We start from the raw sequence: 18,316 nt of genomic DNA on the forward strand, positions 1-18,316 counted from the left end.
TGTCAATCACAATCTCCCAATTCATGACACCCCCCACCCCCAATTTCCCCCCTTGGTGTCCTTACATTTGTTCTCTACATCTGTGTCTCTATTTCTGCCCTGTAAACCGGTTCATCTGTACCATTTTTCTAGGTTCCACATAAATGTGTTAATATACGATATTTGTTTTTCTCTTTCTGACTTACTTCACTCTGTATGACAGTCTCTAGATCCATCCACGTCTCCACAAATGACCCAGTTTTGTTCCTTTTTATGGCTGAGTAATATTCCATTCTATATATATACCACATCTTCTTTATCCATTCCTCTGTCGATGGGCATTTAGGTTGCTTTCATGACCTGGCTATTGTAAATAGTGCTGCAATGAAGGTTGGGGTGCATGTGTCTTTTAGAATTATGGTTTTCTCTGGGTATATGCCCAGGAGTGGGATTGCTGGGTCATATGGTACTTCTATTTTTAGTTTTTTTAAGGAACGTCCATACTGTTCTCCATAGTGGCTGCATCAATTTACATTTCCACCAACAGTCCAAGAGGGTTCTCTTTCCTCCACACCCTCTCCAGCATTTGTTGTCTGTAGATTTTCTGATGATGGCTATTCTTTTTTTTTTTTTTTTTTTTTTTTTTTTCTCCTGCTGTACGGGCCTCTCACGGTTGTGGCCTATCCCATTGCGGAGCACAGGCTCCAGACGCACAGGCTCATCGGCCATGGCTCACGGGCCCAGCCGCTCCGCGGCATGTGGGATCTTCCCGGACCGGGGCACGAACCCTTGTCCCCTGCATCGGCAGGCGGACTCTCAACCACTGCGCCACCAGGGAAGCCCTGATGATGGCTATTCTGACTGGTGTGAGGTGATACCTCATCGTAGTTTTGATTTGCATTTCTCTAATAATTAGTGATGTTGAGCAGCTTTTCTTGTGCTTCTTGGCCATCTGTATGTCTTCTTTGGAGAAATGTCTATTTAGGTCTTCTGCCCATTTTGGGATTGGATTGTTTGTTTTTTTAATATTGAGCTGCATGAGCAGTTTATATATTTTGGAGGTTAATCCTTTGTCCACTGATTTGTTTGCAAATATTTTCTCCCATTCTGAGGGCTGTCTTTTCATCTCGTTTGTAGTTTCCTTTGATTTGCAAAAGCTTTTAAGTTTCATTAGGTCCCATTTGTTTATTTTTGTTTTAATTTCCGTTACTCTAGGACATGGGTCAGAAAAGATCTTTCTGTAATTTATGTCAAAGAGTGTTCTTCCTATGTTTTCCTTTAAGAGTTTTATAGTGTCTGGTCTTACATTTAGGCCTCTAATCCATTTTGATTTTATTTTTGTGTATGGTGTTAGGGAGTGTTTTAATTTCATTCCTTTACATGTGGCTGTCCAGTTTTCCCAGCACCACTTATTGAAGAGGCTGTCTTTTCTCCATTGTATATCCTTGCCAACTTTGTCATAGCTTAGTTGACCATAGGTGCGTGGGTTTATCTCTGGGCTTTCTATCCTGTTCCATTTACCTATATATCTGTTTTTGTGCCAGTACCATATTGTCTTCATTACTGTAGCTTTGTAGTATAGTCTGAAGTGAGGGAGTCTGATTCCTCCAGCTCCATTTTTTTCCCTCAAGACTGCTTTGGCAATTCGGGGTCTTTTGTGCCTCCATACAAATTTTTTTTCTTCCATACAAATTTTAAGATTTTTTTCTTCTAGTTCTGTAAAAAATACCACTGGTAATTTCATAGGGATTGCACTGAATCTGTAGATTGCTTTGGGTAATATAGTCATTTTCACAATATTGATTCTTCCAATCCAAGAACATGGTATATCTCTCCATCTGTTTGTATCATCTTTAATTTCTTTCATCAGTGTCTTATAGTTTTCTGCATACAGGTCTTTTTTCTCCTTATGTACATTTATTCCTAGTTATTTTATTCTTTTTGTTGCAATGGTAAATAGGAGTGTTTCCTTAATTTCTCTTTTAGATATTTCATCATTAGTGTATAGGAATGCAAGAGATTTCTGTGCATTAAGTTTGTATCCTGCTACTTTACCAAATTCATTGATTAGCTCTAGTAGTTTCCTGGTGACATCTTTAGGATTCTTTATGTATAGTATCATGTCACCTGCAAACAGTGGCAGCTTTACTTCTTCTTTTCTGACTTGTATTCCTTTTATTTCTTTTTCTTCTCTGATTACCATGGCTAGGACTTCCAAAACTATGTTGAATAATAGTGGCAAGAGTGGACAACTTTGTCTTGTTCCTGGTCTTAGAGGAAATGCTTTCAGTTTTTCACCATTGAGAATGATGTTTGTTGTGGGTTTGTTATATATGGCCTTTATTATGTTGAGGTAGGTTCCCTCTGTGTCCGGTTTCTGGAGAGTTTTTTTTATCATAAATGGGTGTTGAATTTTGTCAAAAGCTTTTTATGCATCTATTGGGATGAGCATATGGTTTTTATTCTTCAATTTGTTAATATGGTGTACCACATTGATTTATTTGTGTACATTGAAGAATGCTTGTATCCCTGGGATAAATCCCACTTGATCATGGTGTATGATCCTTTTAATGTCTTGTTGGATTCTGTTTGCTTGTACTTTATTGAGGATTTTTGAATCTATATTCATCAGCGATATTGGTCTGTAATTTTCTTTTTTTGTAGTATTTTTGTCTGGCTTTGGTATCAGGATGATGGTGGCCTTATAGAACGAGTTTGGGAGTGTTCCTTTCTCTGCAATTTTTTGGAAGAGTTTGAGAAGGATGGGTGTTAGTTCTTCTCTAAATGTTTGGTGGAATTCACCTGTGAAGCCATCTGGTCCTGGACTTTCGTTTGTTGGAAGATTTTAAATCACAGTTTCAATTTCATTACTTGTGATGGGTCTGTTCATATTTTCTGTTTCTTCCTGGTTCAGTCTTGGAGGGATATACCTTTCTAAGAATTTGTCCATTTCTTCCAGGTTGTCCTTTTTATTGGCATAGTATTGCTTGTAGTAGTCTCTTAGGATGCTTTTTATTTCTGCGGTGTCCATTGTAACTTCTCCTTTTTCATTTCTAATTTTTTTGATTTGAGTCCTCTCTGTCTTTTTTGTGATGAGTCTGGCTAATGGTTTCTCAATTTTGTTTATCTTCTCAAAGAACCATCTTTTAGTTTTATTGATCTTTGCTATTGTTTTCTTTGTTTCTATTTCATTTATTTCTGCTCTGATTTTATGATTTCTTTCCTTCTACTAACTTTGGGTTTTGTTTGTTCTTCTTTCTCTAGTTCCTTTAGGTGTAAGGTTAGATTGTTTATTTGAGATTTTTCTTGTTTCTTGAGGTGTGCTTGTATTGCTATAAACTTCCCTCTTAGAACAGTTTTTTGCTGCATCCCATAGGTTTTGGATTGTTGTATTTTCGTTGTAATTTTTCTCTAGGTATATTTTGATTTCCTCTTTGTTCTTCAGTGATCTCTTGGTTATTTAGTAATGTATTGTTTAGCCTCCATGTATTTGTGTTTTTTACGTTATTTTCCCTGAATTGATTTCTAATCTCATAGCATTGTGGTTGGAAAAGATGCTTGATATCATTTCAATTTTCTTAAATTTACTGAGGCTTGATTTGTGACTCAAGATGTGATCTATCCTGGAGAATGTTCCGTGTGCACTTGAGAAGAAAGTGTAATCTGCTCTTTTTGGATGGAATGTCCTTTAAATATCAATTAAATCTATCTGGTCTATTATGTCATTTAAAGCTTGTGTTTCCTTATTAATTTTCTATGTGGGTGATCTGTCCATTGGTGTAAGTGAGGTGTTAAAGTCCCCCACAATTATTGTGTTACTGTCGATTTCCTCTTTTATAGATGTTAGCAGTTGCCTTATGTATTGAGGTACACCTGTGTTGGGTGCATATATATTTACAATTGTTATATCTTCTTCTTGGATTGATCCCTTGATCATTATGTAGTGTCCTTCCTTTTCTCTTGTAACATTCTTTATTTTAACGTCTATTTTATCTGATATGAGTATTGCTACTCCAGCTTTCTTTTGATTTCCATTTGCATGGAGTATCTTCTTCCATCCCCCCACTTTCAGTCTGTATGTGTCCCTAGGTCTGAAGTGGGTCTCTTGTAGACAGCATATATATGGGTGTTGTTTTTGTATCCGTTCAGCAAGCCTGTGTCTTTTGGTTGGAGCATTTAATCCATTCATGTTTAAGGTAATTATCAATATGTATGTTCCTGTTACCATTTTCTTAATTGTTATGTGTTTGTTTTTGTAGGTCCTTTTCTTCTCTTGTGTTTCCCACTTAGAGAAGTTCCTTTAGCATTTGTTGTCAAGCTGGTTTGGTGTGCTGAATTCTCTTAGCTTTTGCTTGTTCATAAAGCTTCTGATTTCTCCGTTGAATATGAATGAGATCCTTGATGGGTAGAGTAATCTTGGCTGTAGGTTATTCCCTTTCATCACTTTAAATATATTGTGCCATGTGCCACTCCCTTCTGACTTGTAGAGTTTCTACTGAGAAATCAGCTGTTAACCTTATGGGAGTTCCCTTGTATGTTATTTGTCGTTTTTCTCTTGTTGTTTTCAATAATTTTTCTTTGTCTTTAATTTTTGTCAGTTTGATTACTCTGTGTCTCAGCATGTTTCCCCTTGGGTTTGTGCTGCCTGGGGCTCTCTGTGCTTCCTGGACTTGGGTGGCTATTTCCTTTCCCATGTTAGGGGATTTTCGACTATAATCTCTTCAAATATTTTCTCGGGTCTTTCTCTCTCTCTTCTCCTTCTTGGACCCCAATAATGCAAATGTTGTTTAATTTTGTCCCAGAGGTCTCTTAGGCTGTCTTCATTTCTTTTCATTCTTTTTTCTGTATCCTGTTCCACAGCAGTGAATTCCACCATTCTGTCTTCCAGGTCACTTATAGGTTCTTCTGTCTCAGTTATTCTGCTATTGATTCCTTGTAGTATATTTTTCATTTCAGTTATTGTATTGTTCATCTCTGTTTGTTTGTTCCTTAATTCTTATAGGTGTTTGTTCCTTAATTATTCTGGGTCATTGTTAAACATTTCTTGAATCTTCTCGATCTTTGCCTCCATTCTTTTTCCGAGGTCCTGGATCATCTTCACTATCATTATTCTGAAAAATTTTTTCTGGTTGCCTATCTCTACTTCATTTTGTTGTTTTTCTGGGGTTTTATCTTGTTCCTTCATCTGGTACATAATCCTCTGCCTTTTCATTTTGTCTATCTTTCTGTGAATTTGGTTTTGTTCCACAGGCTGCAGAATTGTAGCTTTTCTTGCTTCTGCTGTCTGCCCTCTGATGGACGAGGCTATCTAAGAGGCTTGTGCAAGCTTCCTGATGGGAGGGACTGGTGGTGGGTAGAGCTGGGTGTTGCTCTGGTGGGCAGAGCTCAGTAAAACTTTAATCTGCTTGTCTGCTGATGGGTGGGGTTGGGTTCCCTCCCTGATGGTTGTTTGGCCTGAGGCAACCCAACACTGGAGCCTACATGGCTCTTTGGTGGGGCTAATGGCCAATTCTGGGAGGACTCATGCCAAGGAGTACTTCCCAGAACTTCTGCTGCCACTGTCCTTGTCCCCGTGGTGAGCCACAGCCACCCCCTGCCTCTACAGGAGACCCTCCAACACTAGCAGGTCAGTCTGGTTCAATCTCCTATGGGGTCACTGCTCCTTCCCCTGGGTCCCGATGTGCACACTACTTAGTGTGTGCCCTCCAAGAGTGGAGTCTCTGTGTCCCCCAGTCCTGTCAAAGTCCTGCAATCAATTCCCACTAGCCTTCAAAGTCTGATTCTCTAGGAATTCCTCCTCCCATTGCCAGACCTGCAGGTTAGGAAGCCTGACCTGGGGCTCAGAACCTTCACTCCAGTGGGTTGACTTCTGTGGTATAATTGTTCTGCAGTTTGTGAGTCACCCCCCCAGCAGCTATGGGATTTGATTTTACTGTGATTGCGCCCCTCGTACCATCTCATTGTAGTTTCTCCTTTGTCTTTGGATGTGGGGTATCTTTTTGATAAGTTCCAATGTCTTCCTATCGATGATTGTTCATCAGTTAGTTGTGATTCCAGTGCTCTCACAAGAGGGAGTGAGCGCACATCCTTCTACTCCACCATCTTGAACCGTATTAAAGTATTCTTTATAAAAACAAACAACAAAAACACAATCCCCCCAAATCCACTTCTTTTCAAAAAACTCAGCCCAAGCCAATACAAACCAAACCAAAATAAGATAAAAAATCAACCTGAGTCCAGAATTAGAACAAACATTAATTAGAGTATAATAACGTGATGGAATATTGTGGGATTACTAAAAATGATAACTATGAAAAATAAACATGGAAAGCCATATAATAAGTGAAAACAACAGAAAAATAAAATAGTATATACATCATGCTTAGTACTTTATAAAATACTTTTACATATAGAAGATAATATGTAAAAATGAGAATAGTTGCCAGGATGATTGATAAGGATATACAGATAAATATGACTGAAATATTTGTTAAAATGGTTTTTAAAGTTACTGTTACTAGTCATTTCAATTATCAATATAAATGTATAATATTAAATTCTGTTTTTCAGAATTAACAATAACAATTTATAACTAAAGAAAAGGCAATTTTATTTTCTAAAATGTATTAAGATTTGAAATACATGAGATTTTCTTGTGTTGTGAGTAAGCATGTATAGCTCTCCATTCTTTTCTATTCCCTCTCTGACCTAGAACCTAAGGACACAGGTAGACAAACCAGAGGAAGACTGTATTTTATAACCAGATGCTAGGGGCACATGTCAACTCTTCCAGCAGCAGATTTTTGCCCCAGAGGATGTGTTGAATGAAGCTTTTCAAACATATTATTGTGTGGCTTTTCTATGTTTAAAATATTTGCAATTGTTATCTAAATTTGAAGAAGGCACCAATATGTGATTTCTAGTCCCTGAGAAGTAATCTCTGGAGAGTAAAGTAGCTCTTGCCTTTGGATCAGAGGTCCTGGAAATCTGCCACAGGGACAGAGCTCTGGAGCTTCTGCTTATATGCGTGCAGCTCATTCATGAGTTCACCTTCTCCAAAGCTGACCTGCCTGTGTGATTATTTGGAACTTTAAAGGCCATGGATTGGTGTCCCTGGCAGTCTGAAATCCTCGCTGTTGGAGGAGGAATGAAGGATGGACACTTACACATCCTGGACATCAATACTGAGCAGAGCATCCAGACCCCAAGCACAAACTCACAGGTAAATGTCTCTCAGGGAGTTTACCTTCATTCTGGTCGTCTAGAATCTTGTGAAAATAACTTATGATAGAGCATAGGACCCAAACACACCTCTCTTTACCTGCTAAGTCTACAGGAATTTCAGTTCTTAAGAGTTTCTTTTTGTAAAACCTTCTTCATCTGTGAGTTGAAAGTTAATTTAACTTGTGTGTCCTTTCTTTTTCATTTCCCTTCTTTCTCAGCACTGCTTTGACTGAGAAACTTGAGAGTAGTCTGACTGTTCCTGGACAGTGATCATAGCCCACTTCAGTTCATAGGTTCATTGTGCCTAAGCCTATTTGTATACTTAGTCTTTTGTTGCCTTGGGATAAACTTTCCTAGAACTAACATAATTCCTCTAATAACCTAACCCCACGTATGGACTGGAGGATAGATGTGGACAGAGCACACTGCCTAGAATCAGTTTAAAATGCATTCAGTGAATCAGAAATTGCCGTAATTCTATATTTTGGGGGTCATTATTACAGATTTGTTCCCTAATCTGGCTACCTAAGACAAAGGAGATTGCAACTGGCCAAGGGTCTCCTAAGAATGATGTGACTGTGTGGTCCTGTCCTGCTCTGTCCAGGTCACGTGGCTTTTTTGGTAAGTAAATAGGTAAGTAAAATTCCATGTCCCTATTGCAAAGTGAGCTGCTACTGGTGGAAAAATCCATGAACGGAAGATTTTCTCCTTCTGGTTCTTTGAAGTATATATTTTATCAGAGGAAAAAGCCCTACACCCACCACACCTCTGGTGTGAGTGTTTCTGAATTTGCTTGTTCGTCACTTATAACTGTCATGTCTTCTTGCATTTGTGTATGCAGTGATGATTGTGGACAGTTTTCAAAATGTGTTTCCGAACTCTGGAGTTAGCATTATGACTCATCTTACCCTATTTTGCAGAAGAACCAGCAGAGCTGAAATGTATGGGAGATAAGGAAGTATGAAAAGGGTGAGACATTGTTGTATGTGGGGAGACCACTCCAGACTGTGAGACTCTGGGGAGCCTCTGCCCTTTCAAGGCAGACTGCTGTTCTTTGTCAGCGTAGTTCTGTAAATGTTTATTGGTTACTTCTTGAGAGCAAGACCCCATGATGGAGAACAAGACCCAGGCCTTGTCCTCAAGAACCTTAAATGCTCTTTGGTGCAATCTGAAATGTTAAAGGGGGCTGAGGGAAATAGGGAGACAGAAGTGTTGGCTAATGAAGGAACAGAGCACTGGCATCCAGTCTCTTGTAGACCTCTGATTACATATTCTATCTTCTTCCTCTTGCCACTCAACTTGTCTTCTGGTCATCCCTGGAAGTTATTTATTCAACATTTATTTATTTAGCATCTACTATGTGCCAGGCACTTTTTATGGCACTGGGAATACACAGGTGAACCAGACAGACAATATCCTTGCCCTCATGGATCTCACACTTTTGTGGGAGCAGACAGACAAAAACCAAATATATACAATATTAGGTAGTGATAATACCATGACTCTCTTTGGAGAGTCTGAGAATGTTATTGGCCACAACAAAACATCCTTAACAGAAAGACTTCCTGCTTCTGCAGTCAGGCTGGCTTTAGCTCAGTTTAGCCTCAAAATGAGTATATATCCTTCAGCTGTTATACTGTGTGACTAGGTGAATAAAAATACAGGCATGGTACAGCCACTGTGGAGAACAGTATGTAGGTTCCTTAAAAAATTAAAATAGAACTACCATACAACGCAGCAATCCCACTACTGGGCATATACCCTGAGAAAACCATAATTCAAAAAGAGTCATGTACCACAATGTTCATTGCAGCTCTATTTACAACAGCCAGGACATGGAAGCAACCTAAGTGTCCGTTGACAGTTGAATGGATAAAGAAGATGTGGCACATATATACAATGGAGTATTACTCGGCCATAAAAAGAAACGAAATTGAGTTATTTGTGGTGAGGTGGATGGACCTAGAGTCTGTCATACAGAGTGAAGTAAGTCAGAAAGAGAAAAACAAATACCATATGCTAACACATATATATGGAATCTTTAAAAAAAAATGGTTCTGAAGAACCTAGGGACAGGTCGGGAATAAAGACGCAGACCTACTAGAGAATGGACTTGAGGACACGGGGAGGGGGAAGGGTAAGCTGGGAAAAAGTGAGAGAGTGGCATGGACATATAAACACTACCAAATGTAAAATAGATAGCTAGTGGGAAGCAGCCGCATAGCACAGGGAGATCAGCTCGGTGCTTTGTGACCACCTAGAGGGGTAGGATAGGGAGGGTGGCAGGGAGATGCAAGAGGGAGGAGATATGGGATATATGTGTATGTATAGCTGATTCACTTTGTTATAAAGCTGAAACTAATGCGTCATTGTAAAGCCATTATACTCCAATAAAGACGTTAAAAAAAAAAAAATACAGGCAGCTCTTGACAGAGCCACTTCAGTACCAGCATGAGTGCAGGAGAAGCATGAGTTGGTCCTTTGCATATATTTAATCACAATTCACCAGACCTTTTCAGTTTAGAGAAACACTTAAAATCAAGCCTCAAAACCCAGTTCTTTACAAAATTATAATTCCAGCAGCTAGATAGGTCCATCAGCTAGGTGGAAGTACTGATAGATACTTGAACCATTTGCTCATGCTTAGAATAAGGAATGTACTTAGTGTGTTTTTGTTTCTCTATCCTTAATAAGTTATACTTTTCTAGTTTTAATGACTTGTGAATTTTTTTCATCGATATTAGAGAGCTATCCAAAGGTACATTTAACCTTTTCTCCTTCCTTTAAAATGCTTTTGGCTGGAGAAGTTGCAGTTAATTTTGAACTTTTAGACACTAATTTTCATCTCTAACTCAGTAGTTTCTGCTGTGTACGAGATTTCCCCAAAGTGTTTAGCAGGAAGATTGTTTTACAAACACACATCATGTGGTCAGATAAATTTGGAAATTCTGGGTTAAACAAGAACAGTTTTTCTTTCCTAAGAATGTCTCAAAGCCTTTGATACATTATGTGTATTGGGAATCTCCAAGAGGAGTTACAGCATTCTCTGTTTCCCAAATTCATCTGGGAAATCTTTGTATGGGAGCATCTTGAGATTCTTGCTTGGTGAACATGCTTCAGGGGGCACTGCCACATGGCATGGGGCTGCTGAGGTCTTCAGCTTCTATGTGTTTTTACTGTCTGTCAATGTTTCCATTGTGGGTCAAGATCAGCACTGAAAAAAAAAAAGAAATAGAATGGTATAGAATGGAAAAATGGAAAAGTAGGTATTATTTTGTGAATAACTGTTGTCATAGTTATCAGTACATTTGCATGTCTATGTATGGGGTCACTGCATAGAATGTAGTTTTGACAATGAGTTGTGGTCATAAAGCTGGAAAAAAGCTGTTCTAGATTGTGGTCATGCCCTTAGTAAGTCTCACCCTGTTACCCACAGTCATAATTCTCTGGGGGAAAATTTTAGTTAAAGAGGTCTCACCCACCTGACTACAGAAGAAAGATACCTTATAATTCCCCCTCCTATCCACCCCCCCGAGAGTTGTAATTTCCAAGGTTTGAAACAGTGGTAGGTAACTTTCTAGTCTATAAGTGAGATCTGGCCTTTGACTGGGTTTCATCAGTCCATTGCACATACGTCAGTATGTGGTCTCATTTATGGATGCAGCTGCATAAAGAAAACCAAACTTTGCATGCTTTCAGTGACAGTACTCTTGGCACGTGGAGATGTAAATCCTAAAAGAGGACCTTCATCTGAGATAAGGTGGCATTTCCCACTATCTAGTAAACTGAGATTGTCACTAATGTGAAAAATGTATTTCAAGAATGTTTTTGTTTCCATCCAAATGCCATATTCCTAACAAGTTCTAGAAGCAGCTCTCCATTTTTTAAGTCAAGATATTTTTCAAAGCCTGCTCTACAAAACATTTGGGATTTTTTCCCTGTTATTCCTTTTTTTTTTTTTGCGGTACGCGGGCCTCTCACTGTTGTGGCCTCTCCCGTTGCGGAGCACAGGCTCCGGACGCACAGACTCAGCAGCCATGGCTCACGGGCCCAGCCGCTTCGCGGCATGTGGGATCTTCCTGGACCGGGGCATGAACCTGTGTCCCCTGCATCGGCAGGTGGACTCTCAACCACTGCGCCACCAGGGAAGCCCCCATTATTCCTTTTTCCACTTTCTCTTCCTCCTTCCTCTTCATCTTAACACACCATAATAAAGAATGAAAGAGTATTTATCACTGATTATATTTATTGAATAGGTTTTTCTTTTTTAGGTTTAATTTTAAAGCATTGGTATAACGATCTATATTTTCCTAACTAAATTAAGTTGCTTTTCATTTATATGGCTCAAATTTAAAAAATTTTAATTTTTAAAAACTAATGGTTACTGGCCTTCATTAGAAAAAGAGATTCTTCTTTGCATTGGATTTGGAGCGTGGTAAACAGTTAAAGCATTGAATTGGATTCTAGTTCTGGCTCTGCCATTAATCAGCTGTGTGACCTTGAACAAATTGCTCGATATTCTTAAGTTTTTTCTTCATCTGTAAAATAAGAAGACGGCATTATATCTATAAATTTAAACATTTTTAATGCACCAACATGCCTAGGGCCAATCCCACGTCTCCTTGGTGGTGTGTCTGTGCGCGTGTGTATGTGTATGTGCGTGTGTGTGTGTGTATGCATGAAGGAGAGCATTGGGAGTTATGTGTTTAGATGGAAAAAGCCCCAAGTATCTAAGAAATATCTCCTTTGGGAGTGGGATAGTGTGTCGGCACTCCTTGCTGTTGAGAATCTTGTGTCAGAGAACAAGATTATTTCTGAAATTCCAGCTCTCAATTGAGTTGTAAGCAGTACTCCTCCTATGAGGGGGTGGCCACCCACCTCATTTGATTTTAGTTGTGCCCCCAAATACCTACCCAGTCAAAAACATATCCAACCTCTTTTTTCCTCTCATCTTCCCAGTCCCAGCTTTCTTTCATGGAGTCAGCTTTGTGGATTTTGGCCTGAAGTTTTTGATCGTGAAAGTTACTGTTGGATTAGGATAGATTTGGAAAGTATTTTCCAAGGAACCCTAGTAGTTTGAGATGTTCAAGTCAAAAGGACTCTGGTGAAATAAGTTTCAGAAATGCTGCCTATTATAGCCTCTTCCAAATATTTCTAATGCATATAGCAGTTTTGAAATAAGGAATCCTGTATAATTTTCTTAACTTGGAGCTTCCAAATTAATGTGAACATTAAAGACTATTTTCATTTTTAATACCTATCAACCTCGTATAGAACTATTGCTCCACAGAGTGTTCTTTGAGAAATGATCAGATAGATAATAGAAAGAGGGTATTGTCTTCAGAATTCCATATGAAAGACTCATGTATGTTTTGTGAGACAGATTTTTGGGTCCTTTTCCATTAAGCTGCATCAGTTTATTTGATTAGTTTCTTTCTTTTTTTTTTTTTTTTTTTGCGGTACGCGGGCCTCTCACCATTGTGGCCTCTCCTGTTGCGGAGCACAGGCTCCGGACACGCAGGCTCAGCAGCCATGGCTCACGGGCCCAGCCGCTCCGCGACATGTGGAATCCTCCCAGACCGGGGCACGAACCCGCGTCCCCTGCATCGGCAGGCAGACTCTCAACCACTGAGCCACCAGGGAAGCCCTTGATTAGTTTCTTGAAACCAAGATCCCAAAAGGATGACTTTCAGGGCAGGATAAGAAGAGAGATAGAGTGTGTGGTAGGAGCACAGCCATGGTAATCCCTGGGTGTTGGTGGGTTAGAGAAGATAGAACTAATAATGGTATAAGGCATGAGGGGTGTGGTGAGCTAAAAACTGGTCCACGTCAAAGCTATCCACGTCAAATCCCAGAAACCTGTGAGTGTGACTTTATTTGGTGAAAGGGTTTTTGCAGATGTAATTAAGTTGAAGATTTTGAGATGAGATCATTCTGGATTATCAAGATGGGCCCTAAATGTAATGGCAAGTGTCCTTATAAGAGGCACATAGAGGAGAACAGACACACAGAATCAGAGATGATGTGACCACAGAAGCAGTGATTAGAGTGATGTGGCTACAATTTGGGGATGGCCAATGACTGCCAGAAGTAGAAGAGGCAGGGAATAGAATCTCCCCTGCTTGCCAAATCCTTGATTTTGGACTTCTGGTCTGTGAGAGAATAAATTTCCATTGTCTTTAGCCGTGCAGTTTGTGGTAATTTCTTACAGCAGCCTTAGGGAACCAAAACAAGGGGGAAGAGCCCTGAAGGGCAACAGTGAAGCAAAACCGTAGCCACTTTAGGGTGTTACCCAGAGCCCTCCCTGACTGGTGTTTTCCATGGCAAAGGCACAGTGGGAGCGCCAGCCCCGAATGTGGCAGGGGTTTGGAGAAGTCCTTTATCCTGCATGGGATTCCTGGCCCCAGCTTAGGTTGCTTCCCTGTCCTCAGCAACAGCCCTTGACATGTGGAACGTGAGCTGTCTGTCCTTCTTCCCACAGGCCACCGAGGCAGAGTGCTGCACCTGGCTTTGAGTCCAGACCAGACCCGGGTTTTTTCTGCCGCAGCTGATGGCATGGCCTGTGTGTGGAATTGCTGCTAGTCACTCAGCCCCTCTCAGCTTCAGCTTCCTGATTTCTATGTGAGAATAATGATGTTGGCCTTGCCTTCTCCATGGTGTTGTCATGAGGCTCAAACAAGATGACGTGCTTTTCCTGAGGTGAATGCCTGTTCTCCTGACCTTCCTTCTCAGGTTACTTTACTTGCTCTGCTACGTTCCATTGCATTTCCCAGACACCGTCTTTGACTCTATGCTTCTCTCTCTGATTTCCTCCTCCTCTTCCCCTTTTCTTCTTCTTCTCTCTCTGTCTTTTCCTCGTTAGAGGTGCATTTTCACTGCTATAGTCACAAGACTATCTACAGCAAAGATTTCTAAACGCTTCTTTGTCACTCGACTTTTCTCCCAAGCTCCAGCCTCATACTTGTCTGTCTCTGGATATTTCTTCTCTGAGATACTTTTTTGTCTTTAGCTCAAACTCAATACATTAAAAACACAACTTATTCACTTGCAAAACATTGATTAAAGTGCTACTCTATGTTAAGCATGCATATTATTTCCTCTCAAAAAGAGGACTTCTGTGGGACTCCCTATTCTCTTATCATCTTTATCCTGGTCCTCCCATTACTCAGGGAGCCTCCTGGTTATTCAGTTTACCCCTTGTTCTCTGTTTGTTGTTTTACCCTAGTAATGCCCTGCATACCTGATGACCAGTTTGTGGTAATTGCCTTCTAACTGGCTTCCTGTCTTTATTCTTCGTGGGTCTCCACGTTACTGCTAGGTTACATTTCTAAAATCATCATGCTGGTCCTCCCGTCCCCTGCTCATAGACTCTCAATGACTCCCATGACCTAACCCCCTAGGCCTCCACCTTGGAGTCCTGAGCCCAGAACCTGAAGTTGGGGACCTGTACCAGTTATGGCTCTGCCGTAAACTTGCTGAGTGACCTTGGGTATGTCACAAAATTTGCAAGAATAGGAATTTGGATTTGATAACTGCTAAGGTTTCTTCAAGCTTGATCAGGCCACTGTTCTATCTTTTTTTTTTTTTTTTTTTTTTTTTTTGCAGTACACGGGCCTCTCACTGTTGTGGCCTCTTCCGTTGCGGAGCACAGGCTCCGGACATGCAGGCCCAGCGGCCATGGCTCACAGGCCCAGCCGCTCCGCGGCACATGGGATCTTCCCGAACCGGGCCACGAACCCATGTCCCCTGCATCAGCAGGCGGACTCCCAACCACTGCGCCACCAGGGAAGCCCTGTTCTATCTTTTTAACGTTAATCCTCACTCCCTCCTGTGTTAACCCTTGGCTAAGTCTTGTGATTTCCTGCCCTATGCTTTTGTTAGACCTCTTCTTTCTAGTCTGGAATTCCTGCTCCTCTCTTCTTTTGCTTTGCACCTTCACATAAGTTCTGACCTCTCCAGGAAGTGTTTTGAAATGATGTTACCTGGCTTTAACTCTTGGCATCAGTCTGTATCACCTACTTTGTGTTAATATAACTATTCTAGTGGTTTTAAAAAAATCTTTTATTACTATGTGAATCTTTGTTTATCTAAGTTTTAACATGCTTATTTCTTCCGTACAATTTGATTGAGGAGTTGAGGGATATTGGCCTTGCCTTCTCCATGGTGTTGTCATGAGGCTCAAACAAGAAGACGTGCTTTTTTTTTTAAATTAATTTATTTTTATTTCATTTATTTATTTATTTATTTATTGCATTACACTGGCCTCTCACTGTTGTGGCCTCTCCCGTTGCGGAGCACAGGCTCTGGACGCGCAGGCTCAGTGACCATGGCTCACGGGCCTAGCCGCTCTGCGGCATGTGGGATCTTCCCGGACCGGTGCATGAACCCGTGTCCCCTGCATCGGCAGGCGGACTCTCAACCACTGCGCCACCAGGGAAGCCCAGATGACGTGCTTTTAAGTGTCACGATGTTATATTTTTTAGTGTCCTTTGGAATGTTTTGTATGTGTCAGCTAACATATGTTGATTAATTTATTTACTTTGTCATAAATGGTTTTTACCAATACATACACACTCCCTTAATACCCCTCCTCAAAAAAAAAAAAAAAACCACATAAAAGCCTTGATAATTGAAAAGTGGAATAGTAAATACAAGAGGTGTTAGGACTCTCCTGACAAGTTGCCATACATTCTGTTCTTTTCCCTGTTTTTAAACTCAGAAAATCTGCTTGGTAGTGCTAGTAATTTTTACCTTATAAAATTTTAGGTCACCAAAAGCTGCAAATATGCTACATTCCCACAATACACACTCTTCTTCTTTAAGAAAATGGGTTTCATTTGATCTTCTTCTTATTTAGCCAGGTATAAACTATAAGAAAAAGTTTAGCAGGGAAAGGAGCAAAATGGTGAGGCCACTTCCAGTGTCCCCCATCATTCTGACGTGGTTACTTCTATCTTAACAATCTCATGGCACTATGACATGACCAAAGATCACTTCTCTCAATTAATACTGGTGTGTGAACTAGGCTCTCATTTAAGAAAAACAGCAATATATCTTTTACTACTGTTAGTTTTGGTGGAAGTCTGGAATATGGTTTCAGTAAAGAAAAAAATGAACTTACAGATAATACACAAAACAGAAGCCTCTGCTACAAAAATTTTGTAATATAAAACTTTTATTGACTAATAAGTCATATAAAGCACATACATCTTAAGTGTACAGCTCACTGAGTGTTTAATTTATGAATAAGATCAAGATCATATGAATAAATCATCCAGATCAAGATGTGAACATTTCTTTCACCCCCAAAGACTACTTTGTGTCCACTCAGTCAATACCCCTCCATTATTCTGACCTCGGTCACCATGAATTAGTTTTGCCTCATGCCAACCTTCAGATAAGTGTAATCATACCGTAAATATTCTTTCTTTTTTTTTTTTTTTGGTCTGGTTTCTTTTACTCACCCTTAGATTTGTAAGAGTAATTCATATTGTTGCATTCATGCATGACACAGGCATGTAGTTTGGTCTTTTTCACTGCTGTGTAATATTCCATTGTATATACAACAATTGTTTATCCATTTTATTATGAATGGATATTTGAGTTATTTTCAATTTTGACTTTTGAGAATAGAGCTGCTATGGACATCCTCAAACACATATTTGGTGGAAAAAAAGCCCTCATTTCTGTTTGGTATATACCCAGGAGTAGAATTGTTAGGTCATAGCATATGTGTTCATTGAGTTTTAATAGACACTGCCACTTTTCCTAAGAAAAACTCTACCAATTTACACTTCTACCATAAATGAACAAGGGTTTCATACAACTCTTTTTAAGTGGACTTCAAAATCTGTAATAAAAAAAAATCTGTAATAAATGTTGCCAGTAAGGAATACGCCATCCATCCTCTTATTGCTATTAAAATTCTAATTAGGGATTATAGTAGGCATCTAAAATATCCTCTTAGAGCATCTCTTTTAGATATCAGCATGAGACTTCACTTTCTAATATAGGGGTTCTCATCCCCAGCTACATATTAAAATCATTGGGGAGCTTATAAAAAGAATACTTTGTCTTGGTTCTCATCAAGTTAAATAAAAATTTCTAAGGGTGAGACCTGAGCATTGGTCATTTTAAAGAGCCTGGTAAGTCTAATGGGCAGCCATGGTTGAAAACCAAAGGACCAGTATTCTGGTCAGTCTTTAAGCTATGTTCCTTCATTTGTTTTAAGAAGCTGTCTCTTAGTGTTGCTGTATGTTCTTAGTTTGGATATACTGTGTGTGTGTGTATGTATATGTTTATGTATGTATACATGCACACACATATAAGATTTATATTCCAAAGGGAACTGATGGAAATCAGAGGAATCTGTTCACATAATCTCATCTTCAAGTGGCTACTGGGCTGATGACTATCCACTAAGTTCAATACGCTGAATAAATATCTTGAGTTTTTTCCCAAAGGAAAATTTCAGGCCACGATTCAACACTCACTCCCTAGTATGAGATGGCAGTCACTGTAACCACCATGTTGATTAGACCTACCCAGACTCAATGACAAGGGGAACCAAGAAATCACCTAGATAATCCAAGGCTTAAATTCAAACTACTGAGAAAGGAGGCTGACTTTCCTTGTATCCTTTTTTTGGCTAGCTAAGTGCCTCATTAATATCCCCTAGAATTTTAATTTCTGTTTCTCACCTGCCTTTGGAAAATACTGTAAGGCATTTTCTGTTTCTACTTCTCCCATCGACTCAGATTCTTACATATAAATCTGAACAGCAGGTGTTGATGTGGAACAATGGCCTTTGAAGGGCAAACATTTCCTTTTAATCCAAACGCTCCAGACTGGCTGTCTCTGTTTCTTGCAGAATTGCTGAGCCCTTCACTGTACTTGTTACTAGATAGACTGACCTTAGTGTCCCTCCTGCTGGGACCCACTGAATCAGTGAAGTGAATATTTCAAGCCAAGTTTGCATGTCACTTGTCACATGGATGACACAGGTGACATTGGTCCCTGATCTCTCCTTTGCATTATCCGCAAGGTCTCTATATTACTCTGGTTCACTTTGCTGGTGGAGATCTGCCTGCTCAAGTTATAGGAGAGCAACAAG

The 18,316-nt window shown here is 39.8% G+C and overlaps 1 protein-coding gene across 1 annotated transcript in view; it reads left to right on the forward strand.

Annotated features, from left to right (window-relative positions):
• CDC20B (cell division cycle 20B) overlaps positions 1–13,856 on the forward strand; it is a 63,550-nt gene extending 49,694 nt beyond the window's left edge. The window contains exons 10-12 of the mRNA XM_032628788.1: positions 7,076–7,201; positions 7,707–7,824; positions 13,685–13,856. Of these exons, the coding sequence (XP_032484679.1) occupies positions 7,076–7,201; positions 7,707–7,824; positions 13,685–13,785 (345 nt within the window). The 3' untranslated portion in view covers positions 13,786–13,856. The remainder of the gene's footprint in view (positions 1–7,075; positions 7,202–7,706; positions 7,825–13,684) is intronic.
• The last annotated feature ends 4,460 nt before the right edge of the window (positions 13,857–18,316 follow it).

This window comes from Phocoena sinus, chromosome 3 (assembly GCF_008692025.1).
Source record: "Phocoena sinus isolate mPhoSin1 chromosome 3, mPhoSin1.pri, whole genome shotgun sequence".
Taxonomy (NCBI): domain Eukaryota; kingdom Metazoa; phylum Chordata; class Mammalia; order Artiodactyla; family Phocoenidae; genus Phocoena; species Phocoena sinus.